General features: G+C 61.1%; 1 protein-coding gene across 4 annotated transcripts in view; it reads right to left on the bottom strand.

Moving 5' to 3' along the window:
* The window catches only part of LOC123935824 (cohesin subunit SA-2-like), a 55054-nt gene extending 28892 nt beyond the window's left edge, over window positions 1-26162 (bottom strand). The window contains exons 1-12 of one of the 4 annotated variants that reach the window (XR_006817027.1): window positions 25161-26160; window positions 24678-25011; window positions 23945-24014; window positions 16789-16914; window positions 15575-15727; window positions 14527-14626; window positions 13054-13130; window positions 9749-9820; window positions 5488-5692; window positions 3676-3827; window positions 1667-1740; window positions 993-1116 (exon numbers count right to left, since the gene is read on the bottom strand). Coding sequence is in view for 3 of the 4 variants with exons in the window: in XM_045996627.1 (XP_045852583.1) it covers window positions 993-1116; window positions 1667-1740; window positions 3676-3827; window positions 5488-5692; window positions 9749-9820; window positions 13054-13130; window positions 14527-14626; window positions 15575-15727; window positions 16789-16914; window positions 23945-24014; window positions 24678-24682 (1158 nt within the window). In the remaining variant the exon portion in view is untranslated. Of the gene's footprint in view, window positions 1-992; window positions 1117-1666; window positions 1741-3675; window positions 3828-5487; window positions 5693-9748; window positions 9821-13053; window positions 13131-14526; window positions 14627-15574; window positions 15728-16788; window positions 16915-23944; window positions 24015-24677; window positions 25012-25160 lie in introns of those variants that run through there. The other 3 variants (XM_045996627.1, XM_045996625.1, XM_045996626.1) reach the window with 3 other exon arrangements.
* Window positions 26163-26834: the final 672 nt, after the last annotated feature.

The following is a 26834-nucleotide window of genomic DNA, read 5'->3' as shown; positions in this document are numbered from 1 at the left end:
CGCTTACCCTGACACACACCTGCACCCTCCCCACAACCTGCCCGCTGCCTAACCCCAAATCCCCACCCATCCCTGCACACCTGCCAGCTTCCCCTACACACACCTGCTGGATTCCGCCCCCCACACCGGCACCTTCTCCCCCAACCTGCCTGCTACCCGCACCCGCAGCCACCCACCACCACACACCTGCCTGCTTCCCCCCACACGCCCGTACCTTCCCCCAACACAGCAAGAGCCCCAGCCCGGGAGTCTGGAGGAGGAGGAGGACAAAACCGGCCCATCAGCTCCAGAAACACAGCCACAGGCTCATCACAAACAGCCCCCAGGCCTTGTCACGTTCGGTTCTAACACGAAACGCACGTTTTCGGAGAACTGACTGTTCCTCATCTACGTCTGTGACAGGGAAGAGACACCGCCCGGTACTGGCAGCCGTGGGCATCCCCCATGTTTGCGGGGCTGGGCCGTGAACGTGCAGGTCCGGGGCTATGGCTCCCGCGCAGCCACGTGCTTACGATTCCCCGCGTCAGGCCGACTCGGGCTGGGGACGTGTGTCCTGGTTTGGGAGCTGGCGGCAGATGGACAGGTGGACGGGGCGGGCTGACGAAGGCTGCGGATAGCGACCTGGCGTACGTGTGCAGCAGGCCATGCCTGCCCGTCATCCAAGCGAGGGACCCGGCTGCAAACTCTCTGCTGGAGGGTGGACACGAAGGCAGGGCCGTGTCCCCACTCCTGCAGGGGACAGGGGAGCCCCTACAGCCCGAACCCTATGTCACCGCACAGCGTGGACAGCTACAGTGCGGCCCCTGCGTGGAAAGCCTCCTTCGTAACCTGGACTCACACCAAACCGTCCAGGACGCGCGTGCTCGCTCCGGGAACGACCGACAGCGGGTGCACCGGAGGACCTCCCCGCTGCGCAGGGGTTGGAGCGGCGGGGCCCACGCCCCGGGGCTCCTCATCCACGCGCAGAGGGTGGAGCAGCGGGACTCACGCACCTTGTCGTACAGCATCCAGCCGATGTACTTCAAGTAGTTGTTGTCCAGGAACAGGTCCGGGTACAGCCTGATCCAGCAGCCCAGCTCCCCCATGCAGATTACACGGATGTCCGAGCTGACGTCACTGAGAAGCAAAGCGAGAGTGTCACCCAGCGGCCACGTGACATCACTATCACAGTGGGGCCACGTGTCTGTGTGATGCTGAGTGACAGGACACGTGGGGACGTCACGGCCTGGGTGACGGGACATGCGGGGACGTCACGGCCTGGGTGACGGGACATGCGGGGACGTCACGGCCTGGGTGATGGGGACACGTGGGGACATCACGGCCTGGGTGACGGGACACGCGGGGACGTCACGGCCTGGGTGACAGGACACGCGGGGACGTCACGGCCTGGGTGACGGGACATGCGGGGACGTCACGGCCTGGGTGATGGGGACACGTGGGGACATCACGGCCTGGGTACTGGGGACATGCGGGGACGTCACGGCCTGGGTGATGGTACACGCAGGGACGTCACAGCCTGGGTGACGGGGACACGTGGGGACGTCACGGCCTGGGTACTGGGGACATGCAGGGACGACACGGCCTGGGTGATGGGACACGCGGGGACACCACGGCCTGGGTACCAGGGACACGCGGGTAGATGCATGGCATCGAAGCTAACCCTCACCGGTAGCGGGGCACAAACGTCCTTTTGAAGAGCGCACAGATGATGTTGTCGATGGCCATGGGCTTGTTCTGGAACTGAGGAGCAGAAGCGCAGACGTGTTGGCCAGGAGTGGGCATCTGTGCCCTCCAGGCAGCTGCGGCTGGTGCGCAGAAAGCCGGCACGCGGGAAGCCGGCACGCGGTCCTCCGAGGGGGTGCGAGGCGGGGGGTCGCCCCTTGTCAGGCATCTGAGTCCTGTACGCGGACGGTCCTGCCGCCACAGCATGCCCGGATCGGAGCCCGCGGTGTCCCCCCACACATGTGTACGCACAGCACCGCGGGTCATCCCGCCTGCTCGGATCGGAGCCGCTGCTGCACACACCTACAGGCAGGGATGAGGCGGTGAGGCTGAGCGGTGAGAGGGAGCGGGTGCGGGAAAAGGGGTAAGGGCTGGGCGGCAGAGGCAAAAGCTCTGGGCTGAAGGTGGGAGGGTGAGCTGAAAGGACAGGGTAAGGAGGCCAGCAGCGGGGGTAAAAGGGTGCAGGGTGCGGGCAAAAAAGCGAAGGGGAAGGGGTGAAGGGTGGGGAGCAGGGGTGAAGTGGGACAGAGCAATGCAGTGAGGGATGGATGTGAAGGGGCTGGGGGCAGCACAGGGGGTGAGGGGCAGCGTGAAGGGTGCATAGTGAGGGGACTGAAGGGGTGAGGGGTGGGGTGAAGGGCTGGGTGACAGGTGACAGGGTGATAGGGTAACAGGCAGGGTGACGGGTGACGGGGTGACGGGATGAAGGGCTGACGGTGAGGGGTGGGGTGAGGGGCCAGGTGAAGGGGTGAGGGGTGGCATGAGGGGCGGGGGTGAAGGGTAACGGTGAGAGGGTGGGTGTGGGATGAGGGCAGGGTGGAGGGGTGACAGGTGCAGGACAATGGGTTGCACGCAGGAGTGAAGACATCACGGACTGAGAGCTGGGGGGTCACAGGATGAGTGCTGGGGTGCAGGGGTACGGGGGATGGGGTGAGAGTGAAGAGGTGAAGGGATGAGGCGCACAGGGCAGAGACAAGGGGTGACAGGAAACGGTGATGGGGTGAGAAGTGGGTGTGACAGGGCACAGGGTGTGGGCAAGGGGGGGGCTGAGGGGTGGGACTGGGGACAACGGGATGCGTGGGGCAGAGGACGGGGTGAAGGGGTGTTGGGATGGGAGTGGGGGTAGGTGTGCGGGTGAGGGGCAGGAGGGGAAAGAGTGACAGGGTGAGGGCGGGGGCAGGGGTGAAAGGGGGAGTGAGGGTGCGGACAGGGGTGAAGGGAGCGGGCGATGCGCCCGTGGGGCACAGGGCAGGGATGGCTGCCCCTGTGCAGGGGAACCCAGCGGGCGCGAACCCCACACACGCACCACTGCGGACGGGTTTCCGAGCCCCACGCACACAGATGTCCCCCAGAAAGGGACCGCCTGTGTGCGCCGTGGTGCAGGCAGGGGACCAGAGGGCGCGGCGGAGGGACACAGGGCAAGGTGCGGGCGAGTCCAGAAGGCGCGGGGTCAGAGGGCGTGGACGGGGCCACAGGGGACACCGGGAACGCAGTCTGTGCGCACTGAAACCCCAAGGGACGGCCGAACAGAAACGGAGCCGAGCCAGAGGCCGGAAGTCCACCTGCGTGTGTCCGGGGCTCCCAGGGGACGCCCCCACAGGAAGGCCAGCGGGACCTGGAGCCGGGATGCGGAAGCACCCCCACCGTGCCCGTGCCCCCCGCTCGCTGGCGAGGTGTGCGGAGACCCCTACCCCGGAGAAGACTCCGCAGTCCTGGGGGACCGGGCGCTGCCCGTGGCCAGGCCGCCCCGCCGCCCGACTAGACACCCGCACGCTGTGTGGCAGCCTGGGCTGGGGGGGGCCCCCAACCCAGAGCACGGGGCGGGGCTGGGGAGCACGGGGCGGGGCTGGGGAGCACGGGGGCGCGCCAGGCCTAGACTCCCCCCATGCTCCTACAGCTGTACACCCCTACCCTCCGCACCCCTGCACCCCCCCCCCCCACCACGCTCCGCACCTGGTGCCTGCGCTGGTCCAGAAGCTCCATGTAGTACTTGTGCCTTCCCTTGAGCTTCGTGATGCTCTCGATCTCGTACAGCCGCTGGGCCGTGCGCCTGCCCGTGCAGATGCCCTGGTTCACGCTGGCCAGCGCGGTCAGCAGCTTCATGGCTGCCAGCAGAGCGGGGCTGTGACCCTGGGGCTGGGACCCCCCGCCGTGAGCCCCACGCTGGGCTCCACCTCCCACGGGAGGGACCCTTCCGCAGCACTCAGAGCGGGTCTGGGCGTAGCTGGGAGGTCGGGAGGCTGGGAGGATGCTGCGTCCAGCCCCTCGCTGGGTCACAAGATTGTGTACGGTTACCCCCCCACACGATGACCCTGCCCGCGGACCCGAGCACACATCTCAGCGTCCCCAGGGCATGGACACACACCGCGACCTTTCCAGCGGCAAGGTCATGTCTGCCCCGAGTGTGCAGAATTCCACCAGGTGGGAAATGGCCTCAGAGGGCACACAGGGCCAAGACCAAAGCAGGAACCGGGCTTTAGCTGAACGACCCCAACTCAGCAGGCTGCAAACGCCCAAGGAGCCTCGCCACGACCAGGACACGTGGTGTCTCGGGACCAGCTGTCCAAGGTCAGAGTTCCCGTGCAGGACGCCGCCCCCCGCCCCCCCCCCCCCCCCCCCCGAGCCCGTAGCACCATGCACACCGGGTCCCCTGCAGACCCAGACATGGGAACGAGACACACGAAGCCACTGTGTGGCTGAGACACGCTGACACACACGGAAAGAACCCTAAATCTTCAGGGACCTGTCTGACACGGGACCGGAGTTCCCGGGGGACACATCCCTCCACAGCCTCCTCGTCACAAACCCCGGATTTCTTCGCGGTTCCCAACGGGTCGGTGTGAAGATCCTCACACTCCCCTACAAACGTTTCTGTGCGAGGATCACTCCGCAGACGGCTACGTCCATGGCCATCGCACCTCCCAAAGGGACACAAAACTCAGAGGACTTGTAACTACGGGCCCTCGGAGCAAGTGCCCCGGTCAGCACCGACCGCTCAGCGTCCGTTCAGGGAGAAGCCGGCACTGACCGCTCCGCACGTGTTCGTGGAAAAGACGCACCAGGTACTGACACCCCACCAATAACCTGATTTGTAGAATTAACGTTCGCTTAGAAAACCTAACATCCCCCGTTCGGGAGACACAGGACATGCCCAGGAGGGCCAGCCCTGGGGTCTCTCCTGGGGACAGAGGCACAGGACACGCCTGGTGGGCCGGCCCTGGGACTGAAGAGCCCACCCTCCCTCCGTCAGCCTTGCCACAGCCTCTGTGTGGAACATGAACAGGGCCAAGTCTGCGCCACTCGCCACCCAGTCCCTCTGTGAAGCAAACGTCCCTCCGTGGCTTCTCCATCCCCTCCAGCTCCTGGGGACCACCCGGCCGGCAGCCTCTGCCCCCTGCAAGCCAGCGCAGGGCAGGCCCGGGTGTGGACACCCGCCCTGGGGCAGCAGCAGCGCCGGCTGAGGCCCCTGCCCCCGTGTTCGTGTCCCGGAGCTCCCGGCCCCGTGTCCCATGGTCCCTTCCCCCACAATCCGTGCCCCTGGTACCACGGCGTCTGCCTCTGTGGCTCATCTCCCCTGCTCCCATGTCTGTGGCCCTATGGCCACTACCCCAGCCCCACAGTCCTTTCCCTGTGTCCCGTGGCCCCTGCCCCTGTGGGCCCTGGCCCCATGTCCCCTACCCCCACGTCCTCTGGTCCCTGCCCCCAGGGCCCCGGCCGGCCCCCAAGTCAGCGAAAGCCTGGGCAGGGGCCCGCGCGGCGTCTCACCGGCCAGGGAGCTGGTGTGCCGCAGGCTGTACACGGCCGAGTTTGTGAGGCCACTGAGCATGCCGATCACCGTGTCCATGAGGTGACCGTCACACAGCACGGAGGAGTGCGTCTGGTGCACCAGCAGCTCCGTGAACTCGCAGAAGTTCCCCCGAAACCTCTTCCAGAAGGGCCCCGGCCCCACGATGGGGTAAAAGTCGTTCTGCTGTGTTCAAGACAAGAACCCGAGAGAAGGGGTGAGATGCTGGGCCCGGTCTGGGCCACCCCGCCATCAGGACGCGGAGCTCTGCTCCCGGACAGGGACCCTGGGTCACGTGAACACACGCTGACCCCGCGCTTCCAGAAGGGGACACGTCCGCTCTCAGGTAGCCCCCGTCTCCCAGCCGCTGCGCCTGGGCGTCCCCCGGCCGCTCTGACCCAGCTGACGCCAAGTCTCCGAGCTCCCGCCCCGCTCGGGGGTGGGGGTCGCACGTCCACTCCGACCCCGGGGCCCCACTCCATCCCCGCACCGGGGCGCACATCCCGCAGTCACCGCGGCGACCCCCGCTGTCCCGGACCCCGCAGCCGGCCGGGCTCGGACGGACGCACCGGCCCGGCGACGCACGGCCACGACGCCAGAACCTGGGGTCACTCGGCCCAGCCAGCAGGGTCGCGCCCCGCCCCGCCCCACCCCCGCCCCCCGTCTGGTCGGAGGCTGCGCGGCGGGACCCGCTGGCGTGGGAAGGCGCCGAGTCGGGCGCTCAGGGCAGCGGCACGGGCGGACCAGCCCCGTTCCCGCCCGTTCCGCTAACCCTAACCCCAACCCCGCGGCCGGAGGTGCGGACGGGCTCCCGGGGGCCGCGCCGCTCCCTCCGCTCCCGGGAAACGCCGGGACCAGCCGGGGACGAGCCGGGGACTCGGGAAGGGAACAGACCCCGCGGGCTTGCGGGCGCGCCGGCCGCAGCTCCCCGCCGCCCGCCGGCCTCGCCGCCGCCTTCCCTCGGTGCCCGGCAGGTCAGTCCGCGGACGGCCCGGCTCCCGCCGCTCTGCGCACGCGCGGGTCCCTCGGGGGACGTCGCCTCCTGCCCACGCGGGAGGACGTTCGCGCCTCAGCAGAAGCCGCCTCCGGCCTCGCGTCCATCATGCATACGGATTTGTCGGAGTCACCGGCACAGCCTGCTTGAGACCCCTCAGGGAGGGTGAGCCGTGCAGGGAGGTTGAGGCTGGAGGCCAGAACCCAGCAGGGGGATGACGCAAGGTGCCTAGCCCGGGAGTGCCCAGAGGATGGCCAAGGGTCAGACATGCCCCAACTCTGTGCTCTTCGCATGCTGCCCACCCCTCACGCTCTGCTCCCATGTGAAGCCGTTTGCCGCCCCCCCCATGCCCCACATCCCCAACTCCGCCGGCTGCGTTCACAGCTCCCTGCCTCACTCACACTCACCTGTGCAAGCAGGCACCCACGAGATCGTGCACCACCTTTTTCCACACACGGTGCCCCCACCACCTGTGCCATCCCCCATGCCAGGGCCCCCAGGCTCTGCACCGCACCTTCCCCAGTGCATTTTGTGCACGACCCTCCTCCTCCGTGCTGGGACCCATGTGCCCCATCCCCCATACACTTTCCTTCCTGCACATCACTCCCTCTGCACTAGTCCCGGCGACTGGCTCCCACCAGTCTGCCCCCAACTTACTGAGCCCCTCCCCATTGGCTGCAGCGTGATGGGGAGGGGTGCCCTGCCAGGGCCTGGAGATCAGACTTGGGGGCGGGAGTGCAGTTGCTCCAACAAGCCAGCCTCAACAGGACACCCCAGCCTCCAAAACCCTGACGCCAGCTGAGGCTTCTGCACCAGTCCCTGAGAGGTGAGGCCAGAACTCTAACTGGGTTACAAACATGTCCCGAACCTCCCCCGTTCCGAGGCTAGACCAGGTCACTAACCAGTTACAAACATGTCCTGAAACCCCCCATTCTGAGGCTAGACCAGGTCACTAACCAGTTACAAACTTATTCTGAAACCCCCTGTTCCGAGGCTAGACCAGGTCACTAACCAGTTACAAACATATCCTGAAACCCCCTGTTCCGAGGCTAGACCAGGTCACTAACCAGTTACAAACTTATCCTGAAACCTCCTGTTCCGAGGCTAGACCAGGTCACTAACCAGTTACAAACATATCCTGAAACCCCCTGTTCTGAGGCTAGATCAGGTCACTAACCAGTTACAAACATGTCCTGAAACCCCCCATTCTGAGGCTAGACCAGGTCACTAACCAGTTACAAACTTATTCTGAAACCCCCTGTTCCGAGGCTAGACCAGGTCACTAACCAGTTACAAACATATCCTGAAACCCCCTGTTCCGAGGCTAGACCAGGTCACTAACCAGTTACAAACTTATCCTGAAACCCCCTGTTCCGAGGCTAGACCAGGTCACTAACCAGTTACAAACATATCCTGAAACCCCCTGTTCTGAGGCTAGACCAGGTCACTAACCAGTTACAAACTTATCTTGAAACTCCCTGTTCCGAGGCTAGACCAGGTCACTAACCAGTTACAAACATATCCTGAAACCCCCCCCGTTCCGAGGCTAGACCAAGTCACTAACCAGTTACAAACATGTCCCGAAACCCTCCCCCCTGCCCCGTTCTGAGGCTAGACCTGGTCACTAATTGGGTCTGCAAGGTCGGTCCTCATTGCTAAGTCAGTGCAGTTTGTGAGAAAACCTCCTCTGCCCTTGTTGTGAAGTGCACTAATCCACTTTACCTCGTCGGCACACCCAAGATGGTGAGAAATGAATGATGTGAGGGGCACCAAGTGAATCTCCAGCCCACAGGACACCTGCACTTTCTGTGTCAGAGGCCAGCCACACGGTGCCCCACAACACCCTTCTCCACCCAGACGCCGACGGCTACAGAAACCCTTACTGGCTGGGTCATATCAACAGTGCCCATGACAACAACACACACACTATAGCAGAGACTACAGAGAGCACAGTCGGGTCTAAATGTGCCACTGTAGATGGAACAAGATCCAGTCTAAATGCACCAGTGAAGACAGAACACGATCAGGTGTAACGTGCGAGTATAGATGTATAGTATAGTATAGTATACTATACTATGTATACTATAGTACAGTATAGTCAGGTCTCCATGACACAGTGAAGACAGAACATGATCAGGTCTAAACAAGCCAGTGTAGATGAAACGTGATCTGGTCTAAATGTCCCAATGTAGACGCAACACAGACTTCCATGACACAGTGTAGACAGAATAGGATCTTGCCTAAATGTGCCAGTGTAGATGGAACACAGTCAGGTCTCCATGACACAGTGTAGACAGAACAGGATCTGGTCTAAATGTGCCAGTGTAGACAGAACACGATCGGGCGTACATGTGCCAGGGCAGACAGAACACAGGTCTCCATGATGCAGTGTAGACAGAACACAGTTAGGGCTCCATGATGCGGAATAGACAACAGTGTCAGGTCTGAACATCCCAATGTAGACAGAGCATGTGTGGGATGTAAAGGTGCCAGTATAGACAGAAGAGTCAATTTCAGTAACACTGAGTAGAAAGAACACTGTCAGATCTAAATGCGTCAGTGTAGACAGAACATGGTCTGGTCTAAATGTCCCAGCATAGACAGAACACACTCTGGTCTGAATGTGTCAGTGTAGACAGAACACATTAGGACTCCATGACACATTATAGATAAAACATGATCACGCCTAAATGTGCCAGTGTAGACAAAAGATTCAGTTCCCATAACACAGGGCAGAAGGAACACTGTCAGGTCTAAACATGCCAGTGCAGACAGAACTTGCTCTGGTCTAAATGTCCCAGTGTAGACAGAACTCACTGGATGAACTCACTTCTGCAGGACAGGTCAGGTCTAATGGTCCCGTGGTGCAGAGCCCGGTGTTCTCATTTGAAGCAGCATGCTGTGGGACCCAAGTGCACTCAGTGTGGACTGAGTGCGGTCAAGTCCTATCCTGCTGTGGACAAGACTGGGAAGCTCAGGGTCAGGTCTGGTCGAGCCCCGCCTCGCTGCAGGCTGAACACAATGAGGTCCGCCCGCTCTGTGCCGGCAGAACCCTGTCCCCGGGGCCAGCTCAGTGTGGCTCTCGTGGGAGCCAGGCACATGTCCGCAGTCCCTTGTTGGTGATCAGGACAGGGCGCTCACCCCGTGCTGAGAACAGCACAGGAACTAACCCAGGGCTTCGCTGGCCTCTGGCAGGCTGGGAAACCACACAGAACTACCCCGCTTGTAAACTCTGGAATGTGTGTTACCAGTTTCTCGGGCCACATGATGGTCAGGATCCAGGGGTAAGCCAGAAACTTCTTGTAATACAGCCCGGTCTCCTGCAGGGACAGACGAGATGTGCCGGTGAAGTCCCTCGTCCCCAGATCTGCAGCAGGTCCCGGCAGGATGGGCTGTGCGGCACGGGGGGCCGGAGCTGGTCCGCCTCCCCTGGCGGATCCCAGAGGCCGAGGCCCGTGGGGGTGCCGGGGGTGGGGTGGAGAATGGTTCCGAGCAGCCAACAGCATGAGCGGCCTATCTCTACAAAAACAGTCTACGGACACCTCTATGTCTATGCCCTGGTGGGGGCGTGGATGGACCATCTGTGGCACTGAGCCACTGTGGACTCAACCGACACTTGCGGCATGCACCGTGTCATCTCTAGAGGCCAGAACGGGGAGACACCATGGCACAGACACCAGTCTGCACGGAGGACCCGGGAGCGTCGGAGCCTCTCACGCTCCGCGGCCACGGCTCCATATGACCAGTGCCACGGCTCTGTGTGTCACCCCACCCGCGGTGGGCCCTGCACGCTGCAGCATTTCCCTACGTGTCCAGGGATCTGCTCTTTGGGAAGCGCAGGTTCTCCCGTGAGGGACACAGGCTGGGGGTTGCCAAAGCCCGCCGTGCTGCTCCTGAGGTGGGGGAGACCGAACGGGACCCCGATCTGGCACTGAGGGCTCTCCGAGGAAAGAGGCCCCATCGAGTCAGCCACGCGGAATGATCCCGAGGAAGGAGCCAAGCTCAGGGACACAGGCCGGAAGCCAAGTAGGGGCGTCCTCCTCAACTACGGGCCTGGGCTCTCCCAGATGCTGAACGTGTGGGCTTCCAGAGAGCTCTGGGACAGACAGCTAAGGGTCACGTGGCGTCCTCCGCTGGACCCTGAACGGCGCAGAAACAGCACATGAGGGACGTTCCTGAGACAGGCACAGTGATATGTGCAGACCCCTCACACGGACGCTGTCCTCCCGCAACCTGCAGTGCCTGAGAGAGGACAGGACCAGTCACACAGGAGCGCTCACTGTCCCGCATGCAGACCCGGCCAGGGCCCGGGTCCGTCGGCAGGCCCCTCGCAAGTGACTGTGGTGAACACGCACAGAGGGGCGAACACACGTGTGCACATGCACGGACCTGCACACACACTCACGTGTGCCCAGTGCACACACGCACTCGCTCACTCATGTGCAGAGTGCACACGCGTGTGTGTGCGCAGCACAGAGGCACACACACGGGAATAGGGGACGGCGGCACGTGAACACGCATGCGCTCACTTGGGCGCAGAGGGCTCATGCGTGTGCATGCACGGCAGAGACAGATGTGCGTGGGGGGGGTGAGCTGAAGACGGCACACGCGTGCACGCACGCGCTCACTCACGTGCCCAGTGCATACACGTGTACAAGCACAGCAGAGGCACACGTGCACGCATGTGGGATAAGGTGAGGGGAGTGCACACACACGTGCCATCGCTCACTCAGGCCTACCCTACACACACATGTGCACACACAGCACTGAGGCACACGCTTGTGCATGGCGGATAAGAGAAAGCGCACACGCACGTAAACACTCACATGGACCAGCTACACACGTATGCATGCAAGGCACAGAGGCACACATGCCTGCGTGGGGGATAAAAGAAAGAACAGCACACACATGCATTAGCTCACTCGCATGGGCCACGCACGTGTGTGTGCATGCAGGGCACAGAGGCACACGTGCAGGCATGGGGACATGGTGAAGACAGGAGAGCGTCAGCTGCTGAACACAGGTGACGCTTATGTGTTTTTCCCCTTTTCTTAGGGTTGACATTGTTACAAATAAAAAGTTAAAGAAAAGTTACTGTTCACGGACTTGATTCCCAAGACTTTCTGAAGACACTTTCTAAGTATTTTAAGCTGTGAGAAATTTTGTAGTATTATGTCTGTTCACTGAATGGATGAGTCCATCAGCAAAGTATGATCCACACACACAGTGGCCTGCGACGCAGCCTTGAAGAGGAAGGACGTTCTGCACCTGCTGGGGCGTGGGTGGGCCTTGAGGACATCAGCCAGACCCAGAAGGACCGACCCTGCCTGATTCCACGTACACGGGGTCCCTGGTGGAGCCCCATCCACAGAGACACACAGGAGATGGGGGGCCTGCGGCTGGGGACGGGGATGGGGAGACAGTGTTTGCTGAGGACAGAGCTTCCTGTTGGGGAGACGGAAACTTCTGGAGATGATGGTGGGGAGGGTCGCACAACAGCGTGAATGCATTCGGTGCCTCTGAGCTCTGCACTTGAGAGGGTTAAGACAGCAAATTGTAAGCTGGGTGTCCTTTACCACAACGAAAACAATGTCTGAAACAAGAGAAAACCGCCTTTCAGTGCAACGAGGTGTGAGCCCACTTGCAGCCTGGGGACTTGGACCACACACACGACGACGAGACTGGCAAAACGTACGCGGCGTCAGACACGGACGGGGGTGTGGACCCACGCAGCCTAACACAGATGTGGAGAGGCCGTGAGAACAAGTCAGCGTCACAGCACGAAGCGAAACAAGCAGCATTCTGACCCTTTGTCACACGCAAACACAGGACCACGTGCAGCAGGACCCACAGACACACACGTCCACAGCCACACACAGACCAAGCCCGAAACCACCCCGAACACTGTCTGAAGCAGAATGGGGACGTGGCCCATGCACACACATGCGATGGAACATTCCACGGCCACGACATGGACATTTACTTGACGGTAATCACGTGTATACAAACTGTTCCTTCAATCGTGTGTGCCTGGGGCAGAAGAGCCTCACAGACGCCGCCCCGAGCACGGTGCCTCCCGGGCCTGGAGCTGGAAGCCGGGCCAAGTGCGACTGGCATGCACAGGAGCCTACGTGCACCAGAGCCCAAGCGCGGGAACACCGTGAGCACCAAGTTCAGGACCACGGTCCTCCCACCGCCGGGAGTAGGTCAGGATGGGCACAGGGCATGTCTGGGCACCCACTGGCCTCGCTCTGTGTCCTCCCTTCCACGACGGCCACCTGAGAACCGTGTCACAGCCGTATTGTGCCGTGCAGGACAGAGAGTCCCACCTTTAACTCAGGGTCACGTTTTTCTTTATAAAGGAATGTGGTCTTGCCCGTGAAGCCCTGGGCAGCCTGTCCTCCCAGGGAAGCCGAGGGGGACAGCTTCCGGCCAGGAAATGGAGATGCCTCAGAGCGTTCTACCCCTCAGCCTGACTGCAAACCCGGTGCCCGGGGGTCTGCGGCACCGACCTCAGGCCCCAGGCTCACGGAGTGCGCGGAGCCCGTCCCACCTGGTCAAACCTCTCTGTCATTTTGTGCACCACGTTCTTGCCTTCGTTGCTCTGGTACAACTCAGCCGTCACCATCCCTGCGAGAGAAAGAAAGAAACGCGGTTCAAGCCACCCCTCCTTGTCCCAGGGGATGACGCCTCGTCCCCGAGAGAGGACGGCAAAGCCGCTGAATGCAGCCTTGGCGGCTGGGGTCCGCAGGCCCTGTGCCCTGCGTGTCTGTCACCACGCGGCTTCCGAGGGGCACCCTCAGGGGCCCGGCTGGACACCACTGGACCTTCTCCAGAGGCAGGCCCTGCCCCCACAGCTTCTGCGTCAGGTTCCAGGGGGAGGGGAGGCCCCGGCTGTTTGCTGGTGCAACGGCTGAGGAACAAGGACACACAGTACCATGGACTCCCTTATGGTATGGCCCTCCGTGGTGCACACACACGCCGCAGTTGCCCATCGCCACAGCCTCCACCCCCCACACGCGGGTGGTCCCCTCTCATTTCCGTGGCCCCAGGAACCACGGAGACCCCACCCCCTGCGGACACGCCGTTCTGGACTTTCCGTGTACAGCCCGTGTGGCCCGCGGCAACTGCGTATCTCCCCGAGCACCGTGAGTCTCACGTCCACGCCTGTGGCCGCGGGGGCCGGCGCTTCCCTGAGTAATTCTCACGCTGTCCCCGAGTAATTCGCACACTCTGAGTGTTTCGTCAGCCACTTGCAGATGGCTGGGGGAGCACTGAGCTGTTCCGTGGGCGCCAGGCAGGAGACACGGAACCGCCACGGACCACAGTGTGGCCCGCTGGCAAAGCCCACGCACACCAACCCCCCAGTGGGAACCAGCTGAGCCTCCAGGGCAGGGTCCTTCCTGCCTCTTCCAGCCTCTGCGGCTCCGGGCATCCCTAGGCTGGTGGCCTCGTCCCTCCCATTTGTGCCTCCATCCTCTTGTGACTTCTCCTCTGTGTCTGTCCCTCCTCTTTTTTTTAACATTTATGTATTTTAGAGAGACAGTGAGCACGAGCAGGAGGGCGAAAGGACAGGAAGGCAGGGAACGTCAGGCCGACGCCCCGCTGAGCGCGGAGCCTGACTTGCGGCATGATCCAGAACCCAGAGATCATGACCTGAGCCGAAAACAAGACTCAGAGGCTTAAGAGACTGAACCTCTCAGGCCCCCGTGTCCCTCCTCTTACGAGGACCAAGTCTCATGGGACTAGGGCCACCCGAAGGACTATCGTACTGCTCACACCCACAAAGGTCCTTCTCTACGAGGTCACATCCTGAGGTCCCGGGTCAGGACATGGACGGATCTCTTCTCAGGCAGTCAGCCTTCACTCTGAGGTAAGAGTGCTTGAAGAGACAAGTCTCCCACCTAGAAAAGCCTCTGGAAAAGCCCAGCCCACCCGGTCTCTTACAACCCTGCGTGAGCAGGACGGGCAGGTCCAGCGGATCCCCGTGTGGTGATGCCCGTGAGCGTCCAGGAGCCCGGCTCACCTTCACAGCCACAGCACTGGACAAAGAAGCTGATGAGGTCCAGCAAGGCCAGCTCCCTGTCCTCCCTGTACGACCGCACCCACTCCTCGACGGCCGTCTGCTGGGGCAGAAGCCAGAGGTGAGCACACGTGTGATGAGGTACGTGGGACTGGCCAGATGTGAGGACACACGTGATCATGCATCTGACCCAGCAGGGAGCACCTGTGTGTGCCAGTGTGTGTGTGATCAGGTGTGTGGGACGGCCAGGGGTGAGCACTCGTCTGTATATGTGTGTGATGAGGTGTGTGTGACGGGCCGCGAGCCCGTGTGTATGGTGTCATGAAGTGCGTGTGAGGAGTATCAGTCAGCACTCGTTTCTGTACACGTGTGTGCGATCAGGTGTGCGTGATGGGCAGCGGTGAGCACATGTGCGATCAGGTGTGTGGGGCGGGCAGCGGTGAGCACGTGTGTGTGCGATCAGGTGTGCGTGATGGGCAGCGGTGAGCGGTGAGCACGTGTGTGTGTGATCAGGTGTGTGGGGGGCAGCGGTGAGCGTGTGTGTGATCAGGTGTGCAGGACGGGCAGCGGTGAGCACGTGTGTGTGTGATCAGGTGTGTGGGGGGCAGCGGTGAGCGTGTGTGTGATCAGGTGTGCAGGACGGGCAGCGGTGAGCACGTGTGTGTGTGATCAGGTGTGTGGGGGGCAGCGGTGAGCGCATGTGTGATCAGGTGCATGGGACGGGCAGCCGTGAGCACGTGTGTGTGCGATTAGGAGTGCGTGACGCGCAGCGGTGAGCATGTGTGTGTGATCAGGTGTGGGACAGGCAACGGTGAGCACATGTGTGCGTACATGCCTGTCTGATCACACGTGTGACGGGCACGCACGTGCAATGGGCAGACATGACACCTGGACGGTGGGGCAGCACAAGGCCGTGGTGGGTACAGCCGTGACTCTGCCGGGACACCCGGCCTCTGGCCTCCATGTGGCCATGGAGAAGCCACAACAGGCAGGCCCCGTGTCTGCCGCCCGCCACACCCGCCCTGCCACAGCCCCCCTCCGTGGGCAGTACCTGCACGGAGTTCTTCCCCAGGGCGACCATCTCAAAGAGGGTCACCTCTGTGGTGACGGCCACTTTCTTCCTGCGGTGCTTCCGTGGCGGCCGCCCTCGCCGGCGAGTGCCGGGTCCGCTGCCATCCTGGCCCCCTGAGGGTGCTCCCTGCGCCTAAAACCAAAGGAGGCCGTGACGGGGCTACACCCCGCCCCGGAAGCCCGGTGTCCAAGAGATGGGCAAGGACGTGGCCCTGGGCGGGTACACGGGGCGCTGTCCAGTACAACACGGTTGATGGGAACGGGGGCCACACAGGAGACCCCACGGCACACCTGGGCATGCCCCTCCCCCACCATGTCCTCAGGAGAACACGGGCCACACGGGAGACCCCACGGCACACCTGGGCGTGCCCCCCGCCACCACGTCTTCATGGCCTCCGTATCCAACAGACCTGGGCTCCACAGGGCCTCCCCTGCACCAGCCAGAAGACGCCCCTGCTCACCTGAGACAATGGGCGGGAGCTGGGCTTCCCACCTGGAAGGGGGGCACCCGGAAGGGAGAGCAGGGGGACAGACCTTCCACCCCAGGCGGGAGGCCTCAACGCCATGGCGCAGGGAGGGGACACTGAACCTGATGACAAGGAAGTGGACGCCGTGTCTGTGGATGGGGAGGGGACGCCGTGTCTTAAGACGGGGAAGGGCCAGAGGACACCGTGTCTCAGGACAGGGATGGGATGGGGTGTCTCTGGGCCGGGAGAGGGAGCGGGGGACGACACAGTATTTGAGAATGGAAGGGACGCCGTGTCTGTGGATGGGGATGAGGACGAAGCCCTCAAGGACAGGGGAGGGGACGCTGTGGCTGAGGACAAAGGAGGGGACCCGGTGTCTCAAAATGGGGAGGAGACGTGGTGTCAAAGGAAAAGGAGTGGATGCGGTGTCTGAGGACAGCAGAGGGGATGTGGTGTCTCAGGACATAGGAGGGGACATTGTGTCTCAGGACGGGGATGGGACGCGGTGTCAAAGGATGGGGAAGGGAAGGGCCCTGATGGTCCCGTGGGGCCCCAGGAGACTTGGGGTTCGACGGGCAGGCCGGGCAGGGAGGAAGGCCTCCAGGATCTGCGTGCGAGCTGGCCAGTGCCCGGCCTGATGTGGAGAAGCACGTCACAGTCCCTCAGCCCGTGCGGCCCTCCCCGCCGTGGCCAGTACCAGGACGGAGCGCCTCCTCCTGGCCATCACCTCAAAGACGGTCACCACGGAGATGAACTGGCCAGCCTGATTCCTGAGCCTCCGGCACGGACGCCGCCCTCGTCGTCGGGGTCCACTCCCCCCGGCATCCCGGCCCCCCGAGGGTCCTTCCTGCACCTACAATCAGAAAGTGGGATGTGAAGAGCCAGGAAACGCTGACGCCCGGAGGCCAGATGAACGACGGGACCCCGGCAGCACAGGACGAAGGCAGCACGGCCAGCAAGCGACTGCTCCAAACGCCGGTTACCCCCAGGGGCCCGAGGCGAGGAGGACGGCACCCCACACCCACTGCTGCTGCAGGACAGAGACCTCAGCAGGACCTTCCGAGGCTCGCCAGGTCCTCAGCCGAGCGCTCACACACACCAGCCTCCCCTGCACCTGCGTCCCCATCCGTGTCCCTGCCCACGTCCCCACCCCCACCTGACACACCCAGTCCACGTGCTGCAGCCACGGCCACGGACCACCAGTGTCCAGGGGACAGAAAGCCATTGTGAAGCCTATCCCAAGGGCTGTGTCTCAGGGCTATGCGGTATCCATCACCCCCCACCCCCCCATCAGAGCCCAGAATGGAGATGGGGAGCTCAGGCCGGTGACCAGCAAGGTTGGGGGAATTCAGTCCCCTGGGACAGGTGAGCCAGCTCTCCCTGTCCTTAGTGGCAGGTGGTGCCCTGGCGCTCATCAGAAGCAGGACTGAAACCACCACAGCCTCGAGGGACACAAGGAGGGTAGCCCAAAACCAGGGATCAAAGGTACACACAGCCGGACAAGGGGGCACGAGAGAACCCAGAGTCATGTGCAAAGACGGCGGAACCCAGAATCACTGAGACAGTGAAACCCGGGGGCCTTGGCAGAACCTGGGGCCACGTACGCAGACAGTGGAACTTGATCACTCATGCGCACGCGGCCAGGAGCAGCGTGACCTTCCCTCATGGGCTGCGGCTACTTCAGGAGGAACAGCAACGGACGCCATGAGAGAACCAGCGCCGCACCTCCCCAGACCCAAAGCTCCCCTGTCCACTAAAGTGCGACCCATCCAGGGCGTGCTGACACTGAGTCCTCGAGGGCCATGGAGGGTCTGCAGGACAAGTGCCCAAGCGGCACTGTGCCCCTGCACCCCTACACCGTGTGCCTCTACGACACGGTCTTCATAACGGAGAACATGCTAGGCCAGGCTGGCTCACTGCCACCGAGAACGCCACGGCAACACACACCTGGTCCCGCCCGGAGGAGCCCCACATGGACACGTGTGCCATTAAAGACCTTGCCCCAGGAACGCGCTCTCACGCCTCTTCAGGAAGACAAAATCGCAAATGTATACGTACACACAGAGACGCAAGAGGACACACGCACAGTGCGATACTAACGTGAGGCATCGGCGTGAACAGGAAACACTTCACCGTGTCCTGTTGTTGCAAACTCTTGTGAGGCTGTAACGATTTCAGGTAAGAAAGTCTGAAGTTTGGCTTTTGGTACCTGTTATCGCCGGGACGTAGCATGAACTGGTTTATTCTTTACTTCACCTTGAAATATCTACACTGATCCCTATTTCCTATCCTACATGATGCCGCAGAAAATGCCTCTTATCATTTCGGATTTTAGCCCATTCTTGGGTGCTAACGAGACAAGTAGAGATCGCAGGTATGAATCACTCCGTGTGGCAAGCAGCACCTCCGAGGCGCTAAGAAGCGCTGGGCCAGAGTCTCCTTCGCTACCTAGGGCGGATGTTTCTCCCCCACCTGCATCCCCACGGGGCCCAGAACCGGGCAGCGCTGACGACTACTATCCCGCAATATCTTGGAAATGCTACTCTGTGGAACAAACAGGACAAGAAAATGAAAGTCATCACGTCGGGAGAGAAGGCATAAAATTAGCTCTGTTTGAGAATGACGTCATTGGCTATATAGGAAATCCCAAAAGATGTACCAAACCAAAAGATGTCCTCAAACTCAAAAGTGAATTAATAAGCAAGGCCACAGAATACAAGGTCCGTGTAACAACGTCAATCCTATTTCTATAAACAAGCGATGAAAAACTGGACATGGACAGTAAAAAAAAACCCAAAACCCGTACCGATCACAATGGCTCCTCAGAAATGAAAAAGATACCAATCTAACAAAATACGTATACGGTCTGTGTACTGAAAACTAAAAAAAAAAAAAAATCAAATAAGACCTTCAGAAACACTGAGCTATACCATGTTCATGGAAGGAAAGGGAGACTTTGGACCATGCTAGAACAGTGGGGACTTCCATACACCACTCTCTGTAAAGGACAAAAGAACCAGACAGAAGACGCGTGAGGACAAAAAGGACATCACAAACCAACTAGGACACGGTTCTGGAACCCTCCGCCAGCAACAGCACACGTCTTCCACTCGTGAGCACTCAGAACACACCCCAGAACAGACCACACATGAGCCCACAACATCTTCACAGATTTCACAGTATCTCCTCTGACCACAGTAGTGTGAAGTTAGAAATCAGTAACAGACCAAACACTGGAAAAGTCATAAAACTGTGGAAGTTAAAACACATACCACGAAAGAATGAGTGGATCTAGGGCACCTGCGTGGCTCAGTCAGTTAAGTGTCTGCCTTTGGCTCAGGTCATGATCCCGGAGTCGTGGGATCAAGCCATGTTGGGCTCCCTGCTTACTGGGGAGTTTGTTTCATCCTTTTCCTCTGTCCCTCCCCCTGCTCCTTCTCTCTCTCTCCCCCGCCCTCTCAAATAAGTAAATAAATAAGTAAAGTGTTTTTTAAAAAGAACTAGTAGATCAGACAAGAAATCACAGGGGCAATTAAAAAATACTTGGGGACAAATGAGAATGAAAACATACCATAAGTAAAAGTCATGGGACACTGGGAAAGCAGTGCTCATGGGACATCCACAGCTGTACGTGCTGACTCTAAAATCAAGACAGATCCCAGACCAAGTTTACACCTCGAGGAACAAGAAAAAGGACAGACTGAACCCAAAGCTAGCAGAGGGAAGGGAGTAAGAAAGAAAGAGAACAGAGGTCAACACAACAGATAATAGAAAGCAGAGAAAGCCAACGAAACCCAGAGTTGGTTCTTCCGAAACGTAACAGAATGAAGGAAACTTTAGCTTAGATGGACTACGGACAAGAGTGAGGACGCATACTATGGAAAAGGGAAACGAGAGTGGGGCATTTCTACAGATTCCACAGAAACGGGGTTAGAAGACAGTCCCGCGGCCGACGGCAGACTAAGAAGCGGGACAGCGGCTGTGAAACGGACAACTCTCCAGAAACACAAACCCTGGCAAGAGGACGTCGGACACAAGAGGAAATCCGAACACACCCGCAACGAGGAGGAGACTGAACCAGGAGTGAAAATCCCCTGAGAAGAGAAGCCCTGGACATGAAGCGCCCACGGAGGAATTCTGCCATTTCAATTCTACCACTTTGTCGACCCCATTTTAAGGCAAACTCATCCCAATGCTTCTCAAACTCTTCCAAACACTGAAGCGGAGGGACCTCTTCCCAACTCATCCCAGGAAGGCAGCATTTCCCTGGTCCCAGAGCCAGAGAGAGACCCTACGAGGAAACTACAGACCAGCATCCCTCATGGACACGGAAGCGAAAACCCTCAACGGAACACCAGCAACGGAACTCGGCAGCACGTGCGGAGAGTGCACGCCGTGACCGAGCAGGACTTCCTTCTGGACGGAAGGTCGGTTCCACACACAAAAACCGGTCCGCGGAAGGCACCACATCAACAGAATTAAGGAAAAACATCCCACGATCAACTGCACTGATTCAGAAACACTGACAGAATTCAACGGGCTTTCGTGGTTCGCACACGCGAAGAAGCCCCTGAGAAGAGGAGGTGCCGTCCGTGCAACCGAAGCCGTCGATGAAGAGCCCACCGTGAGAATCGTGCCCAGGGTGAGCGGCGGAAAGGCGTTTCTCCAAGAGGCCCAACAAGGCAAGCACGTTCACTCGTGCACTTCTACGGCACGCAGCCGGCAACTGAGAGGCAGGGAAACGGGCCAGGCCGACACAGGAAGACGGGAAGAGAGAAAAACGTCCCAATTGGAATGGGGAGAGTCGCATTACTTTGCAGATGCTATAGTTTTCATGTAGAAATCCTAACAATTCTCGCCGCGCACGCGCGCACACACACACAGACGCACACACACGCAGACGCACACACACGCAGACGCACACACAGACTGGGGGGACCAGCGCACGTAAAGTGTCGGAGACCACGTCAACGCGCCGGAATCAGCGGTGTGCCTACCCACCGTCGTGAGCAAGCTGGAAAGGCCAGGACAAAACGGGTCCACTGACTGTGGCATCACGTACAGTAAAATACGGAGGGACGGACTGAACCCAGACGGTGAAAGACGCAGCTGACGAAACATACCACACGCGGCGGGAAGAATGAAAGACGACACAGGTCGGTGGGAGACGTCCCATGTTCGTGGACAGGATCATGTCCGAGCAGTAAAACGTGAACACAGCCCAGCGTTACCTACAGAGTCAGCAAGATCCCGACGAACACCTCGGCACGCGCCTTTCTAGGATGAGCAAGCTGACCCTAAAATTTGTGGGAAGGAACTGAACGAGGACAGTCGATTCCGTTTTCAAAGACACGAAGCTGCAGCGTCCACACGATCGAACTTCAAACCTGCGTCCAAAGCTACAGTAACGGAGACTGGACTCCTGGCAAAAGCACGGTCCCACAGATCAGGGGAACGGGACAGAGGCCAGAAGCAGCACCACATAACTACGGTCCAGCTGCATTTTTGGACAATTGCAAAACAGGCGCCTGCGTGGCTCCGTCTTGCTAAGCGTCTGCCTTCAGCTCGGGTCAAGATCCCGGGGTCCTGGGATGGAGCCCCGCGTCGGGCTCCCTTATCGGCAGGACGCCTGCCTGTCCCTGTCCTGCTCCCCCTGCTTGTGCTCCCTCTCTCGCTGTGTGTCTGTCAAATAAACAAAATCTTTAAAAAAGAAGAGAGAGAAATAAAATAAAAACAAACCTGAGCGATAGACTATAACGTGCTCAAAAACAGTACTGAGCAGGGGCGCCTGGGTGGCTCAGTGGGTTAAAGCCTCTGCCTTCAGCTCAGGTTGTGATCCCAGGGTCCTGGGATCGAGCCCCACATCGGGCTCTCTGCTCAGTGGGGAGCCTGCTTCCTCCTCTCTCTCTGCCTGCCTCTCTGCCTGCTTGTGATCTCTGTCTGTCAAATAAATAAATAAAATCTTAAAAAAAATACTTTTCAAATAACATATCTAATAAAGGACATACATCCAAAAATATATAAAGAACCTCAGGGGCGCCTGGGTGGCTCAGTGGGTTAAAGCCTCTGCCTTCGGCTCAGGTCATGATCTCAGGGTCTTGGGATCGAGCCCCGCATCGGGCTCTCTGCTCCGTGGGGAGCCTGCTTCTCCCTCTCCCACTCCACCGCTTCTGTTCCTTTTCTCGCTGTGTCTCTCTGTCAAATAAACAAAATCTTTAAAGGAATAAAAAATAGTAACAATGAGAAGTAAAAAATACAAATAAATGACGCTATTAACAGAATGAAGGAACCCTCGCTGGCTCAGCGGGTTAAGCATCTGCCTTCGGCTCAGGTCACGACGCCAGGGTCCTGGGATCGAGCCCCGCGTCAGGCTGTCCGCTTCTCCCTCTCCCTTTGCCCCTCCCCCTGCTTATTCTCGGGCGCTCTCTCTGTCCCAAATAAATTAATGAAATCTTTTTAAGAAAACCAGAACGAAGAGACACGGCGCTGTGTGGTAGAAAATACTCGTCAGGAACGTCATCTATTAAAGGACCTTTCCCAACGTTTTACAAAGAACTCTCGAAACTCAACAAGAAAACAAACAAGCCAATAAACACGACCCACGAAAGAGTGCAAGGACTCCTCCCCAGAAAACATGAGCAATGGGACCGTCTGCCCAGGGGACAGGGCGCCCCTGGGAAGGGGCTCAGGTCACCGGCCTGAGGGAGGCGCAGGCGGAAACCAGCACCGTGAGATCAGCTCAGATCCAACGTGCTGCCGGCTGCCGGGGGCACGTGGGACTCTGCCGCATGCCCCCACCACGCGGGGCGGTGACCGCGGGGGAAGGCTGCGTGGCCGTGTCCCGCAATGTCACACCCGCGCGTGCTGGCCGCTGCAGTGGCCCGAGAGGAACAAAGGCAAGTTTCCGCACGGAGCTCTGCGCACGGGTGTTCCTGGCTGCTCCGTCAGGGACACCCAACCCTACAAACAACCCCAAGGTGCCATCCACGGCAGACGGACACACCGGGGTCAATCCCAGCTGGGACGGCTGCTCCGTAATCCCAGGAACGAACGACGGAGACTTTCCTACGTGGCTGAATGCGAAAATAGCTACGCCGAGCGCACGGATCCCCACCCAAGAATGGGATGAACGGTGCGACGCCATCGTGTAGAAGGCACGGGCACACAAACCTCACAGCGGCACACAACGTCCCGTCCAGGCACAGCGCAGATCGGGGTGGGTGGGGGCCGTGGGGACACGCCACGAGGGATGACCAAGGCCTCCGGGATCTCGGGGGACGGCAGCTGCAGTCATCTCCCCGACCGTAGGGACGATCGCACAGTGTCCATGTGGCTCAATGTCCCCGTGGAGGGGGACACAGCAGATCAAGGGACAATGGGCCTGGGAGCAGCAAAGAGGCATCCCTACCGACTCGCCCTGGGGACACAGCTCTGGGCGAAGCTGCAGACCCCCGCCCCGCATCATCCCGGACGCTCACCACCCCTACGGCCACGGGACCTCGAAGCCCAGGGGGCTGCAGGCTCGGCGACGGCCCCCCCGTGGGCTCCAGCACGGACGCGCAAGCTCTCACAAATTCGGTGGCCGCGCAGAGCCCGTGGACCCCCAGAGGAGCGTCGCGGCTGCTGTTCATGCCTGTCTCTCCGAAATCCGGAGGGGTGGGGACATGACCTAAAACCAGAAGACTGGACAGACGTACAGCTGGGTCTTCCCCCGGACCGCCGATGGTCAGATGGGCAGGGACTCTCACCTCCTTCCGTGTTCGTGTCTGCACCGTCTCGTCCCCAAGACAGCCCTGCTTTTCCCTCGGAGTGGGGCACACACCTGTGGCCCAAGCCCCCACCATGCACGACGCTGCGGGAGCTCCCCGAGCAGGAGCACTTACCGACACGCGGTCCCGGCCGCTGCCACCACCGCCTGACACGGCCTTCGCCCCCGCTCGGCCAGACCTTCCGCTGAGACACAAGACAAGTCAGATTGCGGCGGGAAGCTGGGGGTCTCCAAGCCACCCTGACGCCCCGATCCCTCTCCGGGGTCCACATGCTTCCAAACGCGGGGACGGCAGGCACGACGTGCACCACGCAACATGTAGGGACAGTGGCCGGCAGAGGGAAGGCGGCAACGAGCCCCAGACAATGCCGGGGGACGGGGAGTGGCTCCGCTCACGGAAGGCACGAGCTTCAAAGGGTCCGTTTCTGCCGGGGACCGTCCTATACCCCCGGCTCTCCCTGACTCTAAGTCAGTGTGCGCGGCTCGGGGTGTCTCACGTCAGGATGCGCCTCCCACGCCATCCACGACGCATCGTACGCACCACGGACACCTCACAGGGCCGACGGTGAAAGACTCCCCGAGCCCAGAGAAAACACGAGGGCTCCCTCCCCGCCCGCGCCCCGTGCAGGGCTCCTGTGCCCCCGGACCCCTCCCCGTCCTTCCCTGGGCCTGGCACCATTTCTGCGCTGGGCAGAACACACAGGAGACGCGGGGGACTGTCTCCGGAGAGCTCTGCTTCTGGGGGAAGGGGAGGGAGGACGCCCCGCTCACCCGGGAAGAAACCCCGCACCCCATCCGCAGCCGTAAGACACACCGAGCACAGAGAAGCCGTGAAGAACATGCGTTACCTCATTATCGGGCGTTAATCCTCGCCGCGTCCCTCCCCCACACACCCCTAGGAACCGCCGGGAAGGCAGGCTCCACGGGGCGGCGAGCGGTGCGGGATCCGGCAGGACGGCAAGCGGAGGAGGGCGGGGAGGGCCCGGTGCCGCCGAGAGCACCACACAGCCCTGCAAACGTGCGCTGGGCAGCTGCTCTCCTCCAGAGGACGGGGCTTGCAGGAGCGGACCTGCCCACGTCCGACACCAGGTGGCGCAGAAGGACCACGCCGGGCGGCCGCGTGAGGTCCTGCGCCTCCCCCTGCACACGGGCGCCCCCCAGCATCTCAGACCCAGAGACAGGCTGCGGGGACAGAAGACCCCGGCATTTCCGTGGACTCCTCATCCACATTCCCCGTGCCTGGCGGTCTGGAGCCGTGGGACGGAGGAGCGGGGCGGGGACGGAACGAGAGCCACACACGCCGCCCAGGAGCCACACACTCGTGCACTCACCAGGGCAACTTTGAACCCAGGCCCCGGGAGACGGCCTCCAGGAGCCAGGGCCCGCCCGGGGCGTCACCAACAACCCCGAGTCCACAGTCTGCGTCGCCCGTCCTCTCGCAGACCGAGGACCCGCGTCGGCATTTCATTCTGCTCCCGTGATCTCGGCCATCCCCGGCCACCTCCGACGCTGCTTCCAATCCCACACCCCCACATCGCCACGCACGGGCTCGTCCAGGCTGCACTCCACCGTCGTCCTCTCCCGCCCTGCCGGGGTCGGAACCAGGACCTCTGCCGTCATCTCCCCAAACCTCAGACGCCACAGACTCCCCACACGCTCGAAGAGGACCATTTCCACGTTCCGGAGGAATGAGAACCCCTCCTGACAGCGTGCAACCCCGTGCTGCTTGGGGTGTTTCCTGGTTACGGAACGGATCCCCGTCTGAACAGGATGGGAGCCCCTGTGGAACCAGCCCACCCGTCACCCTCGGCTGGACCCTGGGACGGTGCAACCCTGCCCCACATCACACTCACCGCAGAGGCTGATTCCCAAGCACTTCTGGGACCCCCAGGGCCACCCGCGGGCGACCATCACAGCTTTCAGAATCCGCCCAGGCCAGTCGGGCCCGAGGCAGCACCGGGAATGCCCAAAGTCAGCATCCCACGCCCAAGGCACACTCGGAGACCCTAACCCTCAAGCACTGACCAACTCAGTCCTGACAGACAAACTTCCAGACTCCTAGGTCCTGCCTACGACCCCCAAGGCCGGCTTCCAGACCCCCAGGGATGGGCAGGACCCCCCCAGCAGGGTTCAGGACTCCTGGTGCTCCCCTGGCCCCCTCCCCCACAAGCCAGGGTCTGGAGCCCCTGGCCCACACCCCGGGCTATCAACACAGACTCTGGAACCCCAGGGGCCGGAGCAGAATCTCCAAGGCAGAGTTCAGGCCCCCCACGGCCGGTTCGAACCCCAGAACCTGAACCCCCGTGCCACACCTGGACGACCGACACAGACTTCACGACCCCCACCCCACCTCCGACTCAATCTGGAACCTCCACGCCGTGTTCAGGACCCCCCTCCCCGGCCAGGCTCCAGATCCTACTGCAGACTTCAGAACCCCTCGAACAGCTCCGATGCCCCCAAGGAAGTGGCTGGGATCCCCAGGGCCGCACTCGCAGCCCCAAGGCGGTATATGGGATCCCCTGGAGGGACCTGCAGGGCAGCACTCTGCCCTCAGGTAAAGTTCGAGACCCCTGGGACAGCCCCCAGACCCCCACCCAGGGTTCAGGACCCTGGGGCAGCACTCGGACCCCACGCAGGATTCGAGACCCCCGGGACAGCACTCGGACCCCCAAAGTAAAGTTTGGGACCCCAGGAGCACTCATTAGGGCAACTTTGTGCCCCAGGGGCAGGACTCAGACCCCCCACAGCATGGGACCCCAGGGCAGCCCTGGGAACCCCACGCAGGGTTCGAGACCCCCGGGACAGCACTCGGAACTCCACGCAGGGCTCTGACCCCAGGGCAGCACTCGGACCCCCATGCAGGATTCACGACCCCTGGGGGAGCACTTGGACACCCAAGGTAAGGTTTGGGAACCCCAGGACAGCCCTCGGACTCCCACAGCAGGGAAGCCTGGCAAAGCACTCGCAGCCACATGCAGGGGAACCCCAAGGTAAAGTTTGGGAAC

This window comes from Meles meles, chromosome Y (assembly GCF_922984935.1).
Source record: "Meles meles chromosome Y, mMelMel3.1 paternal haplotype, whole genome shotgun sequence".
Taxonomy (NCBI): domain Eukaryota; kingdom Metazoa; phylum Chordata; class Mammalia; order Carnivora; family Mustelidae; genus Meles; species Meles meles.
The sequence above is the reverse complement of the archived record's forward strand: the minus strand, read 5'-3'. Positions and strand labels throughout refer to the sequence as shown.